This window comes from Sorex fumeus, unplaced genomic scaffold (genome assembly GCF_029834395.1).
Source record: "Sorex fumeus unplaced genomic scaffold, SorFum_2.1 ptg000008l, whole genome shotgun sequence".
Classification (NCBI taxonomy): Eukaryota; Metazoa; Chordata; class Mammalia; order Eulipotyphla; family Soricidae; genus Sorex; species Sorex fumeus.
Genome location: NW_026606065.1, coordinates 84,095,732 through 84,122,429, shown reverse-complemented (window position 1 = coordinate 84,122,429; position 26,698 = coordinate 84,095,732). Strand labels below are relative to the sequence as shown.

The 26,698-nt window shown below is 35.8% G+C and overlaps 1 protein-coding gene and 1 pseudogene across 6 annotated transcripts in view; both read right to left on the bottom strand.

Moving 5' to 3' along the window:
* PAN3 (poly(A) specific ribonuclease subunit PAN3) overlaps positions 1 to 26,698 on the bottom strand; it is a 133,768-nt gene that overhangs the window by 42,385 nt on the left and 64,685 nt on the right. For all 6 annotated transcript variants that reach the window (XR_008791745.1, XM_056109674.1, XM_056109675.1 and 3 more), the window contains one exon: positions 292 to 539. Coding sequence is in view for 5 of the 6 variants with exons in the window: in XM_056109674.1 (XP_055965649.1) it covers positions 292 to 539 (248 nt within the window). In the remaining variant the exon portion in view is untranslated. The remainder of the gene's footprint in view (positions 1 to 291; positions 540 to 26,698) is intronic.
* On the bottom strand, positions 6,077 to 6,176 carry LOC130019482 (uncharacterized; annotated as a pseudogene).

The window sequence follows — 26,698 nt, the reverse complement described above, 5'->3', positions numbered from 1 at the left end:
AAACACCAACAACCGTCAACTCCAGCTAGTACAAATACTAAAGGTAAACTTTTCATCAACAAAGCATACCACAAAAAACTTAACCAGGGTTTAAATATAACCCCACTTGAATTTTTAAAAAACCAAAGTTAGAGTAGATGTAGATTTCTCTGGAAACAAGAGATTAGAATTATCATCCAAACATAAGAAAATACTTTTTCATATCACAACGAACAAACAATACTTTTTCAGAAATCTCATTAACAAGAACCTGTTAAAAGTGCTATCATTTCTTTGTTAAAGCAGACTTACCATTCCAGTCAAAGGTGCTGGAGTTGTGTCTGTATAAAAGTAAGTTGTCCCACCAACCGTTTCCTTCTGGATCACCTGACCAGAAGATGGAGTCTGAGAGACAGGGTTGTTAACTGGTGTAGAGGCACTGGAAGGCACCATGTAATTTGCTGGATTTGGAGTGTGACTTCTTCTTCTGGGAGCAGGAGAAGTATGTGGAGTGATCTTGGGAGAATGAAGAGGGGAAGATCCAGCAGACAATGACATTCCTGAAGAAGATGTAAAAATGTTTCTTAATGGAACAAAAACTGATTTTAGAAAAATATACCTGGAAAACAAAATGCAAACATTCATTTGGAAGAAACATCATCTTTAGCAAATTCTTTCAAGTGCAAACTTAAGAATTTTACCTTGCTTTGTTTTAATGAAAGTTCTCATAAAGGCAAATGTAACATTCCATTTTTCAAAACTATTTCTAAATAAATTAGGAAATTTTTTTAAAGAACAGTCTCCTCCATATCAAGGTTTACAAGACAAATTAAATAGTAAGAACAACCAATAATTTAGTAACAGTGGAAAAATAAGAACAAGCTGGGATTCTTTATTAAACAGTATGCCTTTTATAAACATCTTTCATAAAAGGCACAATTCCTTCTATTTTTTTTTGGTTTAGAACTATGGCTATGAACAAACACAAAATTACCCTAAATTAGAATAGTATTAAACAGCACTAGTCTGTTTCATGAGATTTATTGAATTTCTTTGGCCAAATACTGATTACCAAAATACTTTGAAAAAGCAAAAAATTAAGTCCATGAAGGAATTAAATCCACTTGAAATTTATGGCAAATTTATGGCAAATACCACATTTCAAAAATTAAGCAGCATAATTTCCAATGCCTTTTGTCTTTAAATAGCATATACTAAAACAATATAAAATTTCTACAGATGCAGACTTTTAAAATGAGGCCAACTGATACCATTCTATGCTCGTGGAAGTTTAACCTAAACAGAACTAGTAAGAAGCCCTTATATGCAGTGAATCCTCTATTATGAATCTACTGTGAAGAAAGGGAAACGACAGTTGTCTTTACCCTTCAGGAGATTCCAAGCTAGCTGAGAAAACAAGACCAGGTCACATGTAAAAGACATTAATGACTTACAAAACACTCAATATAAATTAATATGCTTCAAACTACATGCATAAATGCAGATGGAATACAAATTAATCAAAACCAGGGAGAGTTAATCAAAGGCTTAATGGAGGTGATCAGTTCTGAGCAGAGAATGAAAGGGGTTCTAGAGTGACAGTCTTATTTCCTGGGGGGAAAAAAGTCACTTATCTATAAAGGAACTGTTTTCTGGCCCTATGGATGACTTTAAAACTTTCATTCACCTTTGAAACAATCTGCCATATTACATTCCAAGAAAAATATCAGCAACATCTCTTGAGTTAAAGAAATGTGATCAACAGGAATATAAATTTTAGTTTCTAATAACTAATAAAGTAACCTTTTATTCTGAAAAGAAGCTGATGAGCAAGAAAAGATAAGAAGTGAGATAACTCTGGTTCCTCTAGTCAGCCCTGTTTTCTGTGTTTTGTGGTGCCAGGCATCAAACCCACATATGAGAAGCATGTGCTTCACCACTGAGCCACATTTCCAGCCCCCTAGCACTTTCTAAAGAGCTTTCGTATTTCTCCAGAGTTTCTGAGCAACTAAATGGGTAGGCAGTTTAAATAGGTCAGATTATAAAGATTGTGGCACAGATCCAATTTTAGACACTGGGAGGCTTTATTATTTGACCAAGGACATAGGAGCAAATAAAAAGGAAAGCTAGGACTCTAGTCCCCTAACCCAATTTAATGTGTCTGCTGCTATAACACAATGTCTACTGTGTGAGGATTAAAATAGGCTTGGAATTCTCAAGCATGGCTTAAAAGTAACTAAGAACAACTTCAAAAATATAAAACACCTTTTAAAATAAAACAGAATTTATAAGGAAGTCAAGACACTATATTAAGATATAAACCTAACTGTAAAAGCATTTCAAATAGCTATTTTTTCTGACTCTATGGTATATAATTAATTCATACAGTAAAAACTTGAAAGGATAGATAGTACACTATTTCCAGTGGGTAAATGTGCCTCCGTTCAACTTAACATGCATTTTGTTTCCTTAAATCCAGTCTCTAAGTTTTTCCAAGACAGAAAACTTGTCAAGTCACCAAAGATGAGTAAATACGCCTTTACTACCTTTACCAAAAACCAAAAACGTGAGTACTGATTCTTATGCACTGTTCACGTTTCAGTCACTAATGCATCAATTTAATCCAATCCTCATGACAACCCTGCGAGAAAGGCACAAGTTCATCACACTAAAGAGAAAAACTAACTTAAAAAAAAAATTTAGCTCTTTTGTAAGGACAAACTATAGATCACTAAAATAATCAAGATTCAAGCTCAGTTCTACTGGAGTTAAATAATGGCCCAATTACTAAGACTTATAGTAAGGGGGGAATCCTTGACACTTAGCACTAATGTGACTACATATGTTATATAGTGATGAGCACGCAAAACACATGGCAAAGAAGATACTCTCATATCAAAGAAGGCTGTACATGACCAAAAAAGTGGAAGAATCTCTCTTTAAAGTTAAAACACAGGGAAAAAAAGATTATCAAAAACAATCTGAGGTCAGTGAAGAAAGAAGTGAATTAGTTCAGAAATATACATTAGGATTTACAACTTGCAAATAACAAGTTTTCTCCTAAGGATTTTTAACTTTGTGACTTATTCCAAATACAAACCTGCAGCAACAAAACATGAGTTCCCATATGTGGGTTGACTGGAATAATTTAAATACATTCAAAATTCATGACCCTTAAGGGTCACTGAATATTTAATTTTTAGAAATGGGAACCATTAAATTACTGAAACAGCCAATCTATTCATGAAAGTAACTATCAGCCATCTGAATATTTTACAATGTGGTGAAGAACTGAGTAAAATATGAACATATCTTCTTGGAGAAAGGCATTATATAATTAACATAAAGACTAAACCATATATACTTAGTATAAACCACATATACTTATTAACCACCTATTCACAACATTAAATTTAAAATAATAAAAAGTAGAAGAACCATACTGCAGAAACCGGTTATTAAAATATATGAGGGCTGGGAGAGAGAACTCCAGTGAGTAGGGTGTTTGCCTTGCATGCAGCCAACCCTGGTTTGATCCCTGGCACCTCATATGGTCCCATGAGTACAGTCAGAAGTGATTGCTGAGTGTAGAGCCTGTGCACTAATGGGTATGCCCCAAACACAAAAGAAAAGATATATGGGGTCTGCTAAAATCAAGGGAACTAGACTCAAAATCAAAAAATCTTAGTTAAAGGAGCAGTTTATATCACACATTTTGGCGTGATTTCTTACTAATAATAATGCACACGCTAGCTATTTCGAGAAGACAGTTCATCTAATAATCCATCTCTCAGATGTAAATCAAGTCCTATGTTTATACAGGCAGGGGTGCAGAGCTGACTACCTGTGGCTACAACACCCTATAATTAAGTGCAGCACAATTACTGGGTCATTTGAGCACAGGGACACATCAGGGATACCCTATGAGGCATAAATCTAGAAAACCATAAAATTTAGAAAAATGAAACCTCTATATTTATAAAAGCTAAATTAAAATGTTGGCTTTGCTTTCTGAGTTCACACTGTCCAGGGCGGCATACAAAGCATGCACTCCAGCATTTCAGCCACCCCACAACTCTTCTACTGATATTCAGAGATGGCATGTTGGTGACATCACGTAAAATGGCTTCATGATACATTTTTTGATTGTTTTGGAGTAAGCCCTGAGCACCCAGCAGCGCACAGGGCTTACAGCCAGCAAGGTGCAGAGACCACATGGGGTGTGAGGTCAGCCCCATGAAATCCTGGTTGGCCATGGACAGGACAAGTGCCCCACCCACTGTACTACTGCTCCAGCCCCTGCACTATACTTTTTCTGGGTAGGTGACTTGGGGAGGGGTGGTTGGGCCACAACTAACAGAGCTCAAGGATCATCCCTTGTGTGCTCAAGGCACAATCTGGGATGGCAGGACCCAAACCCGGGTCAGCTGTGTGCAAGGCAACCCCTTACCCTCTGTAATACTGCTCCAGCACCCATACTTTCTTATGTGAATATGAAAAACCATACGTCATGTATGGTAAAATTGCCTTAGAACCGAAAGCATACTTTTTGCTAGTATCTAACTCAAAAAAGAGGTACAGTGTAAAAACACTCACGGGAGAAACTTGGACAATAAAATAAATGAAATATAAAAAATTTTAAGTACAGATATGCTTGTTTTGAGGACACGAATCCACAATCTTCCAACATGCTAGTTTACTGCCAGTAAAAATCTTTTTCAAACCGTCGAATTTTTTTCAAGCTAAGCAGAACAAAATGCTCAAAGAGCAGAATTTGGAGTTTAAAGGTTATATGATAGAAGTTTGGAAAATAGCCACCTAGGCCAGATACAATCTTTCTCAATGAAATCTGAGGCATGGCTATGAGTCCACAGAATTTAGAAACTCATATTCAAATTCAGTTAATACTGGGATTAAGCTAGGAGTCTAGAAAAGCTGCATCGTCCATGAATGTTGATACACAAAATTTCTGCTATCCACTATTATAGGAATATTGTAAAATTCCCATTGATAAATTATCATAAGAGCTAACTGTACTCATCCTGGATTCCTGAATGAAATAAAAACTATTTTGATGAACACTTTTATACTCCAGAGCACTAGAGGCTCTTTTTCTCTCAAAAAAATCCCACTTCCAATAAATTCCCAAAATAAGAATCAGCATGAATAATACAAAGAATAATGAGAATTTCAAAGAACAATGAATCCCTGATAACCGAACTCTGTAAAATAAATAAGTACAACTAAAATTGCAAGGACATGACAAAAATAATAAGCACCATGAAGGAAAGGGTAAAAGATTTTTGTTCTCAAAAGAACAAACAGGAGAGAAAAATACAATCAATGAAGGTAAAGGTAAAGGTAAAGGCCCTCCCGTTGATCGTCGATTTGCTCGAGCGGGCCCAGTAACGTCTCCATTGGAGACTTTGTTGTTACTGTGTCTGGCATATCGAATACTCTCGGTAGCTTGCCGGGCTCTCCGAGAGGGGCGGAGGAATCGAACTCGGGTCGGCCATGTTGGCCGCTTGTAAGGCGAACACCCTACCGCTGTGCTATCGAAAACTCAATAGAAGAGTTGAATTTGAATAGCAGAATGAACAAAAAGAGAAAAAAATAAACCAGAAGAAACTCTAAGGAAAATACTTGGAATAAGACTTGGAAAATATGCAAAAGTGATGAAGAATTACAAGAGATAGGATGAGAAGGCAAATTTCCAGGAGAGTTTGGAAAAGAAGAGTCGTTGATTGGTCGTTTAGAGAAGCACTATTCAAAAGAGATTTTGGTTTTTGAGAATTTATTTACCATATACATCTTTATTTAAGAAGTTCCAGGTAAGAAATCTTAATAAAATAAATCCCCTTCAAAACAATCAGGCAAGATATAAGCATGATAGAGAAAAATCTAAATGGCTACCAAAAGAAATAAATTACAACAGAAGATTACTTAGCACAAGAAACAATAAAATGATATATTCAAAATGTAAAGAAAAAAATCATAATTTTCAATTCTATACGCAATAAACAAAAATTTATTTTTAGGATTTGTCATGCACAAGTTCATTGGTGGAAGGACAATTAAATGATCAATTCTTTTTTGGAAATAAATGTAACACTTCACAAATTTGCATGTCATCCTTTTGCAGGGGCCATGTATTAAATTTCTCTGTATTGTTCCAATTTTAGTATATTTGCTGTCAAATATGTGCTGTGAAAGCGAGCACTAAATAAATTTAGTACAGGAAAAAACTCTTTATCAGTGATAAGAATATAAAAATAGAAGAATATGGGAATAAATCTAAACACATTAAACATGCGCTGTCAGTGAAATAATCATTACATGATAGGCAAAGTCAAAGTGTAATTAAAATTCTAATTAATTTTAAAAGGCCAGGAAAAAGGTTCAGAGTAATAGGGTGCTTGTTTTGCACGCAGTGTCCAGGTCTGATCCCAAGCATCCCATATAATTCCCCTGAGCACTGCTAGGAGCGATTCCAGAGTGTAGTCAGGAATAAACACTGAGTATCACTGGGTGTAGCCCACCACCCCACCCGGACCCCAAATTAAAAGGGCAGGAAGAATCAGCAATTTAAATGTCTTGAATTAGTACATTTACATCCTTCTTTGTCTTCAATTTCGTACTTAGTAAGTCACACATGATAAAATTATAAGGTCTATGGATCATTATACAAAGCAGAAACATGTACTAACATCCTATTTCACATCATATAAAAATTAACCTTAAACAGGATCAAAAACTTAAATACAGTAGCTTAAACTATAGACCGATGAGAAGAAAGCAAGTACAAACCTTTACGACCTTTCACTTAAGCAATGTTTTCAACATTATAACACCCACAGCACTCCCAAAGAAAAATATCTAACTTCATTGAAATGTGGACATCATGAAAAATTCTCGTATTTTATAGAAAAGCAGTAGTAAGCAAACTGTAGTCTAAAGATTGGGATATACAGCAACCCATGCTTAACACAATTAACAGATTCGTAGAAATGGCAAATTTAAATGAAATGCGTATTTCTTTATGTAGGTCAATCAACATAGTTTTATAATAATGTGATACAATTCTCTTTATTACTGAACCAAACACTTGCTATAACTCTACAATGAAAAGAAACATAACTCTCATAACTATACAATAAAAAAGCATCTTTTATTTTTTTTGCAGGAGGGTGGGCGAGCGCCACCCCTGGTGGTACTCAGGATTTACTTCTGTCTCTCCACTAAGGAATCACTCCTGGCAGGGTTTAGGGGATGATATGGAGTACCGGGGACTGAAACTGGGTTGGCCACATGCAAGGCAAATCCAGCTCTCCTGCCCCCAAACTACCATTCTTCAAAAGGGCGGGGGGGGGGGGGGGAGGGAACCAACACAATCAATAAGCATTAAAAAATAAGTTGAACATCACTTCATTATGGACATGCAAAACAAAACTACAGTTAACATACCATTTCATACCCATTAGATAAGGCTACAATAAAAAGTAAGGACAGTAACATATGTGAATAAGAAAATGAAGAAGTTGAAATCCTCAGACACTGCTACTGGGAACATAGAATGATGCAGACACGCTGCACAAAACAGCCTAGGAGTTCCAAAAAATGTTACCTCAAAGAACTGAAAATGTTTTATTTATACAAAAATTTGTACACTGTGCTTCAGCCCAAAATTAGAAACAACCAAATGTCTATCAACTGATAAATGAGCAAATAAAATGTGTTATCTATGTGATTAACTATTATTCATCAATAATAAGGAAATTCAAAGTGGCATATTGCAGAGTGGCCATACCAAAAGCCACACACAAAAGGCCACATACTAAATTATCCTATTTGCCTAGAATGGACAAACTCATACAAACTCGAAGTGGATTAGAAGTTTCTAAGAACCAGAGACAGGAAAACAGGGAGTAACCACAAGTAAATATGAAGTTTCTTGTGGTGGCAGCTAAAATGTAAGGATGGTAAATCTTGGGAACCATGTGCATAGTTGAAAAGAGCAAATTTTAAGTTATATAAATTGCACTGACAGAAAAATTAACTAATATTCCTATTAACTAATAGAAAAATAATCAGGAAAACTCCAATAATCTAAAAGGTGAGAATCGCTACAAATTAATTGGAAAACAAAAATTCACTTAAAGTAATTAGAATAAAAAGGGGAAATGATTAGATATAAACTTAATTATAAAAGCATAGGATTTAGGGAAAGAGTTAAAATTATCTGACAAACTGACCAATAATTTGTACAAAAGGAAATATCCATACTTGTTATAAAAGTATCCATTTAGGGGCTGGAGAGATAGCACAGCGGGTAGGGCATTTGCCTTACACGCGGTCGACCCAGGTTCGATTCCCAGCATCCCACATAGCCCCCTGAGCACCGCCAGAAGTAACTCCTGAGTGCAGAGCCAGGAGTAACCCCTGAGCATTGCCAGGTGTGACCCAAAAGGCAAAAAAAAAAAAGTATTCATTTAACCCTCAACTAAATATAAGTGTACAGATATGCCTTAATATATAAAAAGATATATTTATTAAGTGATAATCAGAAAAGCAAATTAAAACCAGCATACTGACCTTTTTATCAGGTTGGCTTAGATTAAAAAATCCAAACATTGTCAATGCAGCCCTGGCCACCTCTGAGCACTACAAAGGAACCCTAAAGGTGTCCTGCAACAATGGGTCGCAACACTGAGCCAGAGGCTGGGATGGTGAACTGTTGTGGGCAGTGGCCCTGGATGTTTGAGCACTCCTGTGAGGCCCACAAAATATATATATATGCACAGTTATTAAAAGACACATTATATTAATGCTGAGTACACTCTTGGAACTGTCATACTCTAATTTGATAAAAATATCACTGAAAATGCCAATAGAATTTAGACAGCCAAACCAATTATATCCATGTTATCAATAAATAAATAAAGGTCAGGAAAATAATAAGTAGAGAAAAGAATGAAAATATAAAAGAAACAAGGAACAGTATTTTAAAATGGTAAAAATGGAGCTGAAGATGGGGTTCAATTGGGAGGGCACAAGCCCTGCTGCAAGTTTGACCATGTGCCTCCCCCAAGTACCAACAGGTGTGTGGCCCTCACAACTACTACAAAATGAATGAAAAAATAAGTAGAGTATAAAAACAACTGATCAGTGTTCACACAGGTAACAGATCAGCACACTAGATTGTTCGGAACTTAAATTCCAATATAGGAGATGAAGATGGAAATCTAACAAAGGTATCATTTCCAACTGCAGGGGAAGAGAGAGATAGTAGATCTGATGACAACTTTATGATCATCACAAATGATGGAAAGATATAAGTAACATTATTTAGACAAAACTAATATAAGTTACTTTCATTTATTGTATCTAGATGGTTGAATAGTTCAGCCTTAAATGAAAGCAGAGTCCATAATAACCCCTGAGCACAGTCACTTGTAGAAGAGAATGAGGGGGGAGGAATGTTAATTTATCAGAGAATAAAAACAGCTACACAGCAAAAATAAAGCAATGTTCAATAAAGGGCTAAGGCACCTAATACACAGTTTTTCAAATCAGAAAGTAGAAAGCAATCAATGGTTAAAGAACAAATTAAATTACAGTGTATATATAAAAAAAACCTAAAAACTAGTCCAGTAATATTCAACTGCCAGTTAACGGACCGATACTGGTTTGCAGGTGTAGAAAGGTTCTTGAAAACCACTGGTGTGTAGTCTTGGTTATAAATGCCCCTCTGTGGACCCTTTACCCTCTATGCAAGACAGGTGCTAGTTCAAAAGTGGAAAAAGAATGCTGAACAAGACAATTAAGAGTGGATGGTATATAAAACTCACTTTTACACATTTATTACAGATAGTTATGTTCTTTTGGAAGACAATTTGGCAAAATTGACAAAAGCTTTTTAATTGACAAAATAATAAGCAATCCAAGTCATGAAAGTCATACTGTAAAAAATAAAAGCTGTGAGCTATATAAAAAGAACATTCGATATTTTTATCCTGCTCATCTTTGTGACTCACAGGAATTACTGAATAAATAAGTAATGAACAAATGTTCTTGTTCTTTCCCCTGTGAGGAAAAAGCAAAAGTATTTTCTTCTTGTAAAGAAAGTTTTTAAAAGATAACATCTCTGGCTGAATAAATAGCAATACTCCTACATTAAAATAAATAAATAAAAGATAACCTCTCAGATACAAATGATTTTCAGATTTCAGGAGACAGTCTTAAGTATAAAATATTAGACGAAATCCTTTTAAAATTAGGAACAATACAAAAATGTAAAGCATGTCTTTCTATGCAATTCTTAAGTAGCAACCTTAGTCAATACAACAAAACAGAAAAGGCACAGGAAGAAACAAAACTATCAGTATTTCTATTCCTGCAAAATAGAAATAGAATTTATCAAAGTAAAAAAAAAAACTAACAAACATTTACATATTAAAAATAAATTAGAAAGTTATGTGTTAAGATGTGAACAAACAAAATTATAAGACAACATGGAAGTTCTTAAGAGAACTCGAGGGGAAATGAAGACATAGACCAATATCACGGACAGTAAGATTACAGGACTAATGATGATTCTTCAATTATTTAAAGATTCACTACAGCCAAAAACCCAACAATAAATTACTTTGCAAATCACGGTGCTTTACAAAAACAATATTTTGAAAAGAAAAAAAAAGATTCACTACAACTCCCTTGAAGGAGTTGCTACTGCTTCAGAAACTCCCAAAGCTATTTCCTCTTCATGCACATGACCAACAAACCTTGTCAACACCGAACCCTACTTCATCACAAGTCAAGTTCAACCCTCTGAATAACCTTCTCATTCAATACAAAACTCCTTGAAATTCATACTGGAAAAAATCAAAAATCACCCCCATCATTCTGTACTGTCTTTTACTATGCCACACATTTCAAAGTGTCTCTTTGTAGGGGAAGAATTAAGTTTTAATCTTCCCTACACAACCGGCTACATATGTAATGATACAGTGTCTGCACACCAATTAGTTAAAAGAAATAGATACAGGTGAAGTTTCCATGTTATAAATTGCCTTTTATGACTATACTGAAGAGAATGGCTTAGACTTGAAAACCAACAATACAGCTTTCATATTGAACAGCTGAACTGAAGACAAAGAAAGCATTTTCTTCTTAAAAACAGGACCAATACTGGGGGCCTTCCCCAAGAGAAAACAACCCCTCAGGAGATGGCTTAGAGCATAAGGGTCATATACATACGTACATGAATTCTTACAGACTCTACCTATGTCTTCTTCACATTTATCTTATTATATCGAGGAATATAAAAGAACAAAGTCACTTCTAAAATTAATTTCTTTCATTTTAAACCGAATATCACACTTTCATAAAACAGACAAGCACAGTTATAACTCAGGAAACAAGATGCTAGATTTCTCTTTTAAGCTTATTAAGAATTAATAAACTCTGGGGCTGGGGACAAAGCTTGTGGAGCATATTCTCTGCATTCAAGAGGCTCAGATTCAATACAAGCCACCACATACGGTTCCCAGAGTTGGGAGTAGCCCTTAAATACCATCAGGTATGGCATTAAGAACAACAACAAAAATCTTTCCTCACTTTGCAGATGATAAGATAAACTCTAAAACTCTTACTCTTTTCTCTCCATTAGCTCTTGGAGTGCTTCAGAGATAAGTTTTTTTTTAATTTTAGTTCATTTTTACAAAAGGAAAGTAGGTTTAAGAAGTTTTAAATTCTAACATTTCTTTACCAAGTAAATTGTGAAGGTTGAAGAATTATCTGCTATTGCATGCAACCTCTCAAACAAACCCCAGAGATATGCAGGTCAGAGTTCTACTGAATACAATTTTCTGAAATAAAAATTAAAAGTACAGAATAACATCAGAAATCTACTAAACTCTCCACATGATGCACACATCTTTGTGTGTGAAGCAAAGCAGTTTGAGAAGAAATTTACTTAGAGAGGAGCAAAAACTGTCCTTAAAATACAACCTTAGAATTTCCCAGTAAATTTAATAATGATGAGTCTAGTTCCACCACCATTCACGTTCCAACTTTATTGACTAAAGGAATCAGTTGGACTCACTGCTAAGATAAATCATAATGTAGTAAACATACACATTCAAATCTAGAGGGAAGAAGACATAGGTAGAGTCTATGAGAATTCACGTACACATGTATATGACCCTTATGCTCTAAGTCATCTCCTGAAGATACAGCTCATGTTTCTCCGATAACGTGTGCAATCTACTCAGGTATGTCCACTAGAATTTAGTGCGCAAGGATTTAACAGAGGCCTTGACACAGGATGCCTTTGACCTTATACATATCAGCATTCCAAACTCTGAGAGAGGAAAGAGGTATGCAACATAAACTACATTCACTGCACAAAAAGTTTAGGCACAGTGTCACTAGAGAACAGTGGAAGCATTCTCAAACAACACCAAGACCCCAAACACTGGTTGGCCAGGGAAGAGTCTTGACAGCAGGTTTTTAATTTCTTTTTTCTTGGAGTAGGAGAGTTAGGTCACACCTTGCAGCTGTGATGCCAGGACTGAATCACAATCTGCTGCACAGAAGACAAGTGCCTTACTCCATGTACCATTTCTTTGGTTCCAACAAACAGGCTTTTTAAATGACATGTGTTATCTGCGTGCTATGTCAACTCCTTTCTGCACAAACACCTTGAACTATCTCGGGACATGTTTTTCTCATAATTCTGTTCTACGGTACAGTAAATAATATATTGATATAGAGAAATATGAGAGCAAATATTAATTTTTCTTTTGTCTCAGGAAACAGGGAGAAAGATAAAAAGTCTTTTTAAGTTATGGCAACAGATTTATATTTACTTTTGCCCACACAAATTTCAACAACCTACATATACCGGTGATAACCACACACCAGGCTCAGAATAGCATAAAAATGAAATACAACTCATATAAAACCCATCTGAACCAATGTTTCAGAAACTCCTATCTCTAGTATTTAAATATACATACTATGTTGTGGTATGAGACTCAAGTAACCAACATCATATAGAAAATATTGCACTGAATTATTATTTTACCTTATCATATACTGAAATTATAGAAACCACTCCAAAAATAGCTAATTTAAATATTTTAGGTATACGAAATAAGCTTTATTCTAAGTAACTGCTGTGTTTTTAGAACAACCCTAAAGAAAATGATTGCGGCCAAGGCTCCTTCAACTTTTTGCACTCATGACCGCCTTTCACCCAAGAAATTTTTTATGCAAACCCAGGTATGTAAGTGAATAAAAAGGATATACAAATCAGTTACCAGTAATGAAAAATTTATTCTTAAACAAATTTGTAAAAAACTAAGTGACCCTATTAGAAAGGGTTGCAAGCTACAGCTCAAGAAGCTAGGATCTAGGGCATAATTTGGTGTATATGACAAGAAATAGCTACTTGCAATTTTCTTAGTTTAAAATCTACTCAACAGATGCACCAGAAATTCTAGTTCTTAGGAAAATAGATTTAGGGCTGAGGATGTGACTCAGTGGTAGTACTCATACTTTCATATGTATGGCCCTGAGTTCCATCCCTAGCTATGTTTTTTTTTTCTCAATGCTCATTTTTAATGCAAAAACATGTAAATCCCCTTACATAATTTCACATCATTTTCTTTTGTCTTTTTTATGTAGGAGTATTGCTATTTATTCAGTCACTGATTAGCTGATTGAATTGGGCATGAACTCCATTCATATCATTTTTTCAAGCAAGTTTCAACACATATTGATATGGCCTAAAGTTCTTACCAGTGTTAAAAAAGTTTTTTAAAAAGAAATAGTTTTAAATTTCAAATGATATTTATAAGATATAAACATAAATATAAATTTCTAAGGTACTTTAAAAGGTAACACTATGGTTCAACTTTTTAATGAAAGGTTCAACTTTGTTCACGTTAATAGAAAAAAAAGTTTCTAAAGACTAACAATCTATAGATTGGAAAATAATTATAGATCAACTGAAATTTCCTAAGATAGTAAAAATGGTTTTGGGGAGAAATAATTTATTAAAAATGATGCTGCGTGAGGGGAGCTGTTAGGTCTCAGCAGAAAATATATAAAATCTATGTACGTAAGAGCTTTACTTGAAATAAGATGAAGTTATTTTAGTAAAAATTTAATTTTGAATACTCAAGCATGTTTGTTTGCACAAAAATTAAAGATATCATTATTGCATTCTAATAAATTCAGAAATTTAGATTTTAATCTAAATTTAATCAGTCATTTAGTCACCCTTAAAATTGTCATTTCTGCTTCTGGGATCACACCCAGTGGTACTCAGGGCATACTGCTGGCTCTGCACTCAAGGATCATTCCTGGTGGGGAACCATAGGGGATGCTGAGAATAGAACCTAGGGCCACTGCGTCAAGGCAAGCGCCCTACCAAAAACACCATTTTAAAACCAGAATAGACTACGTCTCACTTTTCTTTTTACAAATGAGGTAAGTGGGACCCAACAAAGCTTGGTGGTTATGTTCAAACATATCAGCTGCTCAGTGATGATAGGAGACTAAAGTTTAAGACCCCTGAGAGCTAATATAACCCTGTGTGGGCTCAATCAAGTTGTTGAAATGAACCTAAATTTAAATCCCCAGTGACCATACAGCAATGATGTACTCAGGCAGGGACATAGTACAAGGGTTAAGGTAAATGTAGGGTGCCTTGTTTAAGCCTAACTATGGTTTGAGTCCCAGAACCATATCCAGAAAGTACCACATCCTCAGCTCTAGTACTACCAGCCAGCTGGTTTAGAATCACTAGGATGGTCTCCAGGCTCCTGAGTACCACAGAATGGCAAGTAATACATACATACATACCTACATAGACATACACACAAATAAAGCAAGCAAGAACCAAGGATTAAAAGTTACAGATTAAAAATGTGATTGAGGCAGAGAGGCAGTTCATAGGGCAGGGCACTTGCCTTGCATGACACCAACTCTGGTTTGGTCCCAAGAACCACAGATGATCCCCAGAGCACAGAGCCAGGAGTGGCCCCCTGAGTACAGAGCCAGGAGTAGCCCATGAGAACCATTGGGTGCAACCAGACAATCATCCGTCCCCCCAGGAACCCCCCTCCCCCAACTGTGATTACGGTCAAAAGACCAAGAAGATCCTTAAGCACTGCTGGGTGAGTCCATCTCCTTCCCTCCACCCAACTCCACCCCACACAAGGAATTATCAAATCTGCGAGCATTAAAGTATTCAATAAAGGATAGTAGAACAAACTTGAAACATTGATATGTTCAAGTTTCTAAAAATCTACAATAAGCCTCAAAATTACACTGTCAGTCCTAAGAACTTAACATGGGCAAGAGAAACAGGCTGCCAGGCAACAGTGTGAGGTGCTGCAGAATGAGTGCTCCTAATAGCTCAGAATGGGAGGGGTGTCAGAAGTTAGCGTTCTTGAAAAAATCTGGCAGTGTGGATGCTTAAACTACTATCTTCTCTTAAAGATTTTTTTGAAAGAATTATACATATATATATATATATATATAGTGATATTGTTTTCTCTCCCCTTCTTAAGGAAGAATTAGTAGATGAATTTTACAAGAGATGGCATCCTAGAATCCAGAAATAGGATGAATCTTGATTAGGATTTTGATGTTGTTTCTACCCAAACAAGCAGATTAGGGGGCAATCATCCTTTAAAATCTTCCTATCAACTTAAAAAAATAGAATTTTATTTTAATTTGAGAACGCCATCCCTCTTACCATCCCCTTAATGAATGTGCTGAGGAAAAGAAACTTTAAAAAAATAGACACAGATTAAGATACAATGAAGACAACAAACACACAGGCAGGCATATATTTTAAATGTGGAGCTGATCATCAAACAAATTGGACAAAATAAAATAAACCAGTATCCAAAAACCAACAAAATAAAGAAATCAAGATGACATTAAGCTTTTAGTTTTTTCCCCAATAATTTCATCAATCAAATTTAACTTTGTTAATAAGTTTGAAAACTAGGTAAAATTTCCTTAACCAAAAGGCACATGCTTAGTAACTATACAACTAACAGACCTGAAACTGACTAGGAAGCTCACCTGCCGAAAGCCCCATTTTCTCAACTCTGCCACGACTGTTCATCATTGGCACCTCTAAACTAAACATTGAGACTTTTACTCATCAGTTTAATTATTGGTAGAAACAATTTTCAATATTCCTGCATATTCTGAATCATACTTCAAATGACTCAAGAAAGGGGTTTATCTCTTAAACCAGGCAATTAAACCAGACTATACAGACAAAACATTGGCAAAGTTTTCCTCCCTGTGTCATGTGACATTGTTTAAAGGCCTTCAAAAACGTACTATGTGATATTCCTACATTATTCATTATGGCTTAAAATATTAGGATAAAAGCCCTCCCGTTGATCGTCGATTTGCTCGAGCGGGCCAGGATAAAAGCAATTTCTAAAATTTCATACTTCACATTTTAAAATTCTATTTAAACAAGGTGTTCACTCTAATTTCCTTAGAGTAATACAAAAAATATGCAACTTTTAAGGTAAAAACTGTCAGCTATCAAAAGCATATAAATAAAAATAATAATAAATAATATAAAAATAAAAATTACTTTTTTGATCCAGTAAAATATACACTAACCAAATTAAATTTAATCCTAAAAATTTTAAGCCATAAATGTTTACACCTTTGCAAAGTTGAAACAATGCCAAGAGTTATTTAAGAAAAATGTTTATAATTCCATGTGAAAAAAAAAGGTAATCTGACTTTGAATATAAATCCTATGCTCATCTCTCGGGACATACAAATTCTTTCTGGCAACAAAGAGCAGTAAAAATTCTACACTTTACAAACTGTTTTATGAAGTGTAACGATAAAGTGACAACTGAGTAAAAAAATATTAATCGCCAGAACTGATTTCTTCACAAACCCTGTTTTCACAACAGCAACCCCGTTTAATTGGGGAATTAAAGTTGCTGAACTCAACAATCCCTTCAGTTAAGCAAACAGACCCCTCAGAGCTGTCCAACGCTGCCCAAACTATTCATCCTTTAGTCGAATCAGTCAGTTTCATGAATTGTAGGATTTATCTTCAAGTCCAGTGCTGACTCAGGGGGTAGCTTGTTCCCTAGAGAAAACAACCAACAAAAATCAGAACAGCTACTGCTCATTAGCTCTTGTAACACCCAAGTGGAAAGGACAACTTATTTGGTCCAAAAAAGAGTAGTTCAACTTCTTTCAACTACAGAAGTGCCACCAAACTGAAGGCATCTACATGCCATAGCAGTTCTTGGTTAAAGCATTCACTCAGTTACAATAAGAACGTTAAATTGCTTTAAAAATATTTCTTTACAGCTTGCAACAAAAACTATCACATAAATTACAGGGTTTCTCAAGAGGGAATCTACAAAAATCGTAAATGTGTGTATGTGGGTAGGGGGCAGCACATGGAGAGATTACATGTCTCACCTAAAACCTATTTATTTGTCTGGGGCAGTTTTGCTTAAGGCCATGTATGAAAACCTAGTAAAGTGTTACCAAAATATTATTAAATGAAAGAACCTCAATTTACTAGTCAAAAAGAAATATTCTAAATAAAAAGCTGAAGAAAGTACGAAGTTCTTTTTCAACACCTACAACAGTGAATCAATAAGCACAGTCAAGATATAACCAAACAAAACTAAGAGGGCCATTTCATTTCATGCTTCAGGGGTTTGGGCTGCAGTAACAGTAGGAAACTGCAGTAACTCAGTAGGAAAGAACACTGAAAAACTCAAGCTAATTGAGGAACACTGAAATACCATTTCTTTTCTTTACATTAAGAATGAGGTTAAAAGATTTTCCTCCAGAAAACCTCATGAAAGTGACCAATACAACTTCTCAATTATTTAAGCGAATTATAAATTCTATTAATTGTTCAGATGTGATAAAGAATTCCAATCAAAATTTCCCCTTTTCCCTTTGAAATTGGAATTTGGAAAATTCTTGATTCTCAATGAAGTGGCTCAATACTGAGAGCTCAAAATCTACGGAGGACAAAATAGTAGTGCCCATACAGTGTCTGAAAACTTGTAGTCAATTTAATATGAGCATCTGACATTTCATTAATTTGGGGAACCTGATCTGGTTTGGTTTTAATGACTTTAAGTTTCCTCATTTTCCCAGCCTTTTTCTGGGAAAGGAGAAATAAGCCCAAATAAAGACATGCATTGTTGATAAGGAAAGGTACCTGTAGATAGTATACTATGCTGCTAAAGAGAAGTTACAAATACTGCCTGAAATGGTTTCATGTATTCTGTGGTCCATTATAAATATTTCTTGAAAGGGTTTCATGTTTTCCTGGTCCATAGGGAAGATCTGTGCTGGTGGTTTTCAAACTTAATCTTAATGTGGAGACCTCAGGCTTCTGAAAACTGGAGGGTTCAGCAAATGCTTAATTTGTTAATTAAGCATTAATTATTTTCTTTTAGCTCTTAATTTATTCTTACTTTCTTTTTAGCTCTGTTTTCACTATTAATTAAACCAGCAAGAAAATCACAAACACAGGATCAGATTGGTATGCATTCATCTTTTTTCAACACTCTGGAGATCATACCCACGTAGCTGTGCTGGGTATCTTATAGTTTCTCTTTACGGCGACCCTATGTGAGAATTTCTCACTAAGAAAGCAATAACTGCAATAAATTTTATTGCAATACACGTGTACTTAGACAAACTGAACAAGTACACAAGTTTCTCAGGTGAACGAGTACTTTCATGTTTCTGTATGATAAAAATATTACGAAGACTGAAAATGAGATGACTAATTTCATCATTCTTTTGCATTAAAAAACTTATTCTCACTTAATAACTTTGTAAGTAAAATATGAAAATCTAACCCTGCAAAGTTTCATTTCCTAGATATTTTATCTGGGGATTACATATACACAAGAGTTTGACAGCTCTAAGTTTTGGTATTCTAGCCATTCGGGCAGAAGTGGTCAACAAATCTGAAGTTTCTGATGCCCACTGACTCCCTGCTGTTCCTGCTGTGTAAACCCATCTTCACTCTCTTCCCTCTTACTAGTCGCTGCACTCTCCACTATCAGACAACCTCCCAAAACAAGCCAAACCAATTCTGAGATGCTCAGGACAAGTAATAGTGGCAAAGACTTTTTAAAAGCGGGGTCGAGGACACTTTAAAAGTATGAGAATTTATCTGTGCCAGTTTTCATTCATTCCTCCAAACTATTATGCTCAATCTCATCTTTTCAATTGCCTCATACTTCTAAGTTTAAGACAAAATTCTACTCAATAGAACACAGGGGACTGCCCTGCCACAGAGGTAGGGAGGATGGGGGGATGGGGGTGGGGGGGATATTATCCATGGTGGTGGAAAATGGGCACTGGTGGAGGGATGGGTATCTGATCATTGTATAATCAAACCCAAGCACAAAAAACTGTAAATCTACAACTGTACCTCATGGTGTTTCACTAATAAAAAAAAAAATTAAAAAAAAATTCTACTCAATATTTCAGAGGATGGCTCTCCACATCCTGAAACGGCAGGCTTCAAAATTATTTAAAGGATAAATAATGAGGACTGGAGCCATAGAACAAGTCAGCCTTGCACCAGCGGCCGACCCTGGTTTAATCCCTGGCAACCCATATAGTCCCCTGAGCCCACCAACTGTAACTTCTGAGCCCTGAGCACAGACAGATGAAGCCCCCCAAACCCAAAATAAATATAAACATAAAAGAAATTCCACATGAAAAAAAATTTCTAAAAGCTGGATTTAAAAAAAAATCCTATCATTGATGATATTATTTTTAACTGTCATATGTAATCATTACACACTAGTGCCAATGGAAAGATTGCATCTTACAACACTTTCAAGTTGGTAAACAGCTCTGCCCTACCCTCTATAAGAAAATTCCATGTACTTCTTCATAATCAACATTAAAGGATAATGCATATTCCAGCTGAACCAATTCAGGTAAAACAGCTCAAAGTCAATAGCTAGACATTTTCAGGATCTTTGCAGAGAAAGAGATAAAACAGGGAGGAGGAAGGGGGGAGTGGGGAGTGGGGGGAGGAGGAGGAGGAGGAATGGAGATGCGGAAGAGGGGAGAGAAGAAAGGTGGGGAAGAAAGCAGAAAAGAGGAAGAAAGGGAGGTACAGGAAGGGAGGGAAAGAAAAGAGGAAAAGAGAATGAGAGATGGAGAAAGGAGAGGGGAAAGTGGAAAGGAGGGGAAAAAGTGCAAGAGAAGAGACTGAAGGAGGGAGAGTTGGGGGGAAAGGAGGGAGAAGAGAGAAAAGAGAAGAATTAAAGAGAGGGAGAGAAGGAAAAAAGAAGTGGGGAGGAAAATGAGGGGGAGAGAAGAGACAGGAGGAAGAGGAGAAAGGAAGAGGGCGAGCTTGCCAGGGATCAGCCCCAAGGAAGGCCTAAGGCACTCCAGTCTAGGCCTCACTGAGCCACATCCCCCAGTGCTAAAGTACATTTTTAAAGTTCACCAATTGAAGGAGCACATTACCGTATTACACTATTGAAATGGTTAAAATGGGGGTGAGGGTAGAAATCAACTTTATAGATTTAAAATGTCTTATTTTATTGCCTATTTATATTGTCTACAGAAACTCTAGAGCAGGAGAGAGAGCACAGAGATTAAGGCATTTGCCCACCAGGGTTCAATCCCTGGCACCACACATGGTTCCCCAAGAACCTCCAGGAGTGAATCCCGAGCAAAGACTTAGGAGTAAGCCCTGAGCACTGCTGGCTGTGGCCCAAACTCCCCATACCCCACCAAAGGAAATCCCAAGTTCAGGGAAGTTTAATAGTAACCTTCAATTACTTTAATTTGAAATATATTTGCTGAGACATGACTCCTGCCAGGAAGCTCATAAGAAGACCACTGAAATCAAACAAGTACAGGGCCAGAGAGATGACTCAAAGGGCACATGCCTGGCATGCAGTGGGTCCTGAGGCCAATCTTGGCACTGCATGTGTGATGCTCTGATCCCAAGCCCCACAGGAGAAATTCCATACGGATTCCTATCAGTGGAGCCCAGCATCCTGGGCCTCAGGAGGAGCTCATCCCAGAATTACGTGCTGAACCACTGCACCACACAGCCAGGCTACATGTGATCAAGTGTCCCCAGACCACATCCCAGTAATAACAACAAACAGGCCTTCAAATCATAATCAATTCTAGAAAAAGAAACAATAGAATGATGAAAATAATGATGGGAAATGTCCCATACATTACTAAAAAGCCCTTCTTTTATTTTGGTATGATGTTTTTATATGATACCTAAAGTAGGAACAATATATGCAATGATCATGAGTAAGAAAAGAGCTGCACATATCTGTGGAAGACCAAAATGCCTGGAACCAAATAACAAAAAGAGCAACAGGGTGAGATTATATAGGTATTCAAACAAGACAGAGATTCATCAAGCCACACTTGAAAGGCTCAGATCTTATTCTAGTGACTTCAGAAGCCACAGTCTGATTTACATTTTTCACGAAATATCACAGGGGTCAACCAGTCAGGTTTTTTAAACAGTATAAAAGGCAACGAGAACCTGGTCTAGGATGGAGGCAGCATAGTAGACTAGCTATAGAGAGCAAAGATGAGTCTTCAATTCCTTGTTCAAGAATCTTTCAGAGGGTAGTAGGTGTACTCCACTTCATAAAAGATCCAGATAAGAAAAGGCCTTAATGCAGCAAGTAAGATGCAGAATATTAAGTCACTAAATTCAAAAGTAAACTGAGACACCAACAACGGTTAGGACAAAACCTTCTAAATTAATTGAGATATTTTCATTTGGTTTGGTTAGCATAAGAGGGAACTAAAACTAGGGGTAAAACTTGGCTTAGGATCCTTGGTACCTATCATTTTTATAACATGAATAAACTATACACTCATATACACAAAACTGGTCCATATTAATCATACCAAACTTCAAGATATGAAAAAATTATAAGATAGGTATGTTAATTTATTTTAATTATAGCTACATGGAACTGAAAGAGTGCAGGCAGAGGAAGGGAATAGTCCAGTCAATTACTTCATAGTATTTACACTTCTAGGCCAAACCTGAGTATTAGTTCTTAACCAGGATCGGCCACCAAAATTAGCTGAAAGGTTTCCTAAAATAGAAAAAGTAGGGAAAGAGAGCATACAGGAGTTAAGGTGTTTGCCTTGCATGTAGACAACCCAGATTCGATCCCATGCATAGATCTAACATACAAATTTATTTTCATGCTAACAAATTAAAGCCTCTACTCAACATGATAGGAGGGAACATTTCAAAAATTATCCCTGAGCCCCAATAGAAGCAACCTCTGAACACAGACTGAGTTGCCCCAGCACTTGATGTGAGAGCCCCCCATTACTCAAAAAGATCCTTTTGTGCCAGGGCTCAAAGTAACATTATTATCTTATTGTAATACTTACTGTGATTCTTAATATCTGTATGTATATCTAAATTTGTGGATATGGCTGGTTCTTAATGACTCATGGAAATTAAATTCTTAGTCAAATCAAATCATTCTGTAGTTTTCTTTTTTAACTAAGCTGTAGCGCTCCAATTCTATATGCAATTTTCCCACTTTGAGGGGAGCAGAATAAAATGACCAGTTATCACTGAAACAAAGGCTTTGTTAAAACGTGAAATAAAAACTTTCCATCCAAAGTTTTCAAATCTCTGTTTGTGGTAAATTCGAAGATCCTGTAAGATTTGTATTATACCTGATTCCACTTATTTTGCCATCTACCTTAAATATACTAAAGAGAAGAAATCCTGTTATTTTGTTTTTAAAGCTTCCATAAATATAAACTGTACTAAATATTATTTAAAAAGCCATAAAGCAATCACAAAATACTACCTGTCATTCTATTAAGAAGCATAAAAAGCCAGTTTTATTTTCACTTTTTGGAAAAGAAAAAAAGAATGCCCCAAAATGTTTACCCAATTACTAAGTGGCAGTAACATTTCAATTTTAACAACTGTTTTATTAAAGCAAAAATATTTCTCTACTCTACTGTACAATAAAACAAGATTCAATGTACTCCAAAATTTAAAAAATATTAATAGTAAATAACCTTTAAGCAACAGCACAGAAGGTAGGACGTTTGCCTTGCACACGGCCGACCAATGTTCAATTCCTCCTTCCCTCTCAGAGAGCCCCGCAAGCTACAGAGAATATCCCACCCGCACGGCAGAATCTGGCAAGCTCCCCATGGTGTATTCGATATGCAAAAACTGTAACAAGTCTCACAATGGAGACGTTACTGGTGCCAGCTCAAGCAAATCAATGAACAACGGGAGGACAGTGCTACAGTGCTACAGTTAAGTAACCTTTAATAGAAGTTTGATGAACTGGCCAATAATTCAATTAGTTTCTATCTCTGGTTTCCCTCCCCTCTGTAATTAGACAAGTTCAGCAAATGATTTATATACCACACTTCATTTTGGCTGAATATCTTTATATAACAAAAAGTATTTTGATGACCTAGAAGACCTTTAGAAATACTGAAGCATTAAAACAACAGTTAAGTACTCTAAATGACCTCAAATTTTAACGTCACTGACCAAACTGAAGCAAATACTGTAGTCATAAGATGAATTTAAACTGTGTTTTTAAAAATGACACACTCTACATAATATAGAGACAAGAGTCTGGTTGATTTAACTCTCTATGTCAATATGTAGAAATCTTCCCTTTGGCCTTATTCAATCAGAAGCCTAATTTCCATTAGTTTTCTTGAGTCAAAAATTATTAGAGTATTAACTATAAATGAACTACAATGAAAGCCTACATATGTGAGAAATTTGCTTAAAAACTGTTGACTTAAAACCTTTGGCAAGGTTTAAATTACAATTTTAGGAACTACACTTGCTGACCTTTATATAGATAACTTATTTAGGCCACTCAATATTTTAATAGAATGGTGGCCTGCCTGCCCCAAAACACAGACAAATGATCTGAAGTGACAGGATCTTCCCTAGTCTCTGTAATGATAGCAGATTAAAGGACTCAAGATTTGCTGGCTTCGAAACAAAAAAACGGAGAGAGAACAGATATTAGCTACAAAAACTTGATTCAAAAAGAGTCTATTTTCTTCCAAGTGACAGTAAAATATTTATGTGCAAATGGTATCCTTCGTTCACAGTGAGAAACAAGAAACACACTTCAAATGTTAGAGAGAGATCGATGGGTTGCAGTGGGTGCTTTGTGGGTGGGAATTCTGGGCTCAGTTCTAGTATTGCGAGATCATCTGTGTACTGCCAGGATCAACCCAAACAAGCACTGAGCTGGGAGTAAACACAAGCAATTCTGTGTATGACCAAAAGAAACAAACTTACTTCAAGGAAAGTGTTTCTGATTATTAAAATATTATGGGGCCTAGGGCTGGAGAGATAGCACAGTGGGCACGGTGCTTGTCCTGCATAGCACCCAATGTGGTCTTCTGAGCCAAGCCATGAATGATTACTGACCACAGAGTCATTAGTAAGCCTTGAGCACCTCCTGGGTGACCCAAAAGCCCAAAGTCCCTCCTCACCAACACCCCCCACTGAAAAAAAATCCTTTAAATTTGGGACGTGTGTGATGCCCAAGGTTCAATACCCTCCCCAAGTTAACACGAAGTAGAGCTGGTAGTCCCCATTACTAGCAGTAGCGCCCCCCGCCAAATAATTAAATATGTGCACAGAAAAAATGTGAAGTTAATATTATTTAATAATGCCATTTTAACTTTTAATTTCTTTTCAATAAACAAAAAGCTAGTTTCAAATTTAAATCACTTAAAGTCTGACTTCAACAACTTATAAAAATTTAGTTCATCTTTACATAAAAATCTTGAAATATACGTATTAAAATATAACTTGGTAATAATGTATCTGATTACTAGTTCTAGATTCATGGAGTTTACATTGCTCAGTTGTATTAAATTTATACTTGTGATTTTGCCTTAGCTTCTATAACCACTGGAATAAAGAATTGAATGGTTACTTACCTGACACCCAGAAAAGAAAGACTGGCCTTGGATGAAGGGTAAGTTACCTTACTCACAGGCAATGATTCAAGTTCTTGACTCAACGTATGTTTCTAATGAAAAAGTTTAAAATATATGTTTCTAACCCTCAGGAGATTAGGAGAAGAAGAAAGATGTTCTAAGAGGAAAGAAGTTAGCACTAAGTTTGAGCAGTGGTTCTCAAAAAAGTGCCCAAAGAAAAAGAATTTTACTGTACCATTTAAAAAATACTAGAAAACTAAATTCTGTAGCTCCCCCAGACCTACAAAATCATAAACACAGAAGACCGGACCCAACAGGCAATGGGTTTAACAAGTACTTCAATAAGCACCTCAAGATTTGAGAAGTCCTGCTCTAAAAATAAAAAACTAACAATGTAATGATCATAAAAAGCCGGTAAGAACTCACTAAAATGGTTCAAATAAATTTGATAAGTATGTCCATTTAGCTCATGAGATTCAGATTTCTTTGACAGATTAAAAGCAACAGAAGATCTTTAAGGAATTATAATATAATAAAGTAAGAAAAGAATAGAATTTATTAAATGGTATTAGGCAAACTGCTTTACAACCTCTGACACCCAAAGATTTTTACTGCACCTTGGTACAAAACAATCACTGTTACATAAACTCAAGCTTGAGACATCAAAACAATTTTGTTTAAAGCAACGAAGCACTATAAATTTTGAGAAAATTTTAGGAAAAAACTAATATAAATAGAAGTTTTAACAATTGAACTCATACATACTGCTAATATTTTTGTTTCATTTTCTTCATGCTAATTCAATTATAGCTGTTTTAAGTAGAAAATGAAAATAAGGAAATGTTCAAAAATTTATGTATGTCAGGTAACTAGGATCACCCGTTAAAACTTAAGGATGGGAAAGATAGCCTTGCTACTTAGAGACATGGACCCCATAGTTTGGAATGTGGTGATCGAAGGAACTTCCAATGTCTAGGCTGCACATGTCAACTTTCCATGGAAGCTACGAAGCTCATTCATTTCATTCCTATAAAGCATCAATGTTCATGGATATTTACTATTACCTACCCTCTGACTCTCAAGTCACTCAGAATAGCAACACACTGCAATTCTCCAGCAACTATAACACTCTGATATGCCCCAGGTACAATCTTGTATTACTGAAGCAAAACTGCCCTCACTCCACTTTTGATTAACAAGGTAGACTTGCTATTTCCTATTTACAGATTATGTCAATGAAACCTATCTGCCTTTTAAGGCCCTTTTTTAGGTCCAACACAAAAATAAAGTAATTCTCTGTTTGCTTCCTTTCATTATTGTCTTCACCTCTACCTTCTGGTTTACTTAAATATCAATGGACTGTGCACAAAAATAGAATTTTACATTAGAAAATAACTCTTCAAATCATTTAACTTTAATCTTACTATAGAAATAAAAAAATGTTAAAGCCATACAGATACTTTAGCAGAACTATTAGGGGGCTAGCATGACATTCTAAAGGCAACTGAACTTCATTCACTAACAGCAAAAAAACACTGCTTGGATTTTAGGTAACTGAAACCTAGAGTTAATGGAAACCCCCTAGCCACTCCCATCCAGTCCTTACCCCTTCACTACTGTATTTCACTGTATAACTGTAACCACATAATTGTCACAAATTTGTCACATATTGTTTTGAATATAGGCACAATAT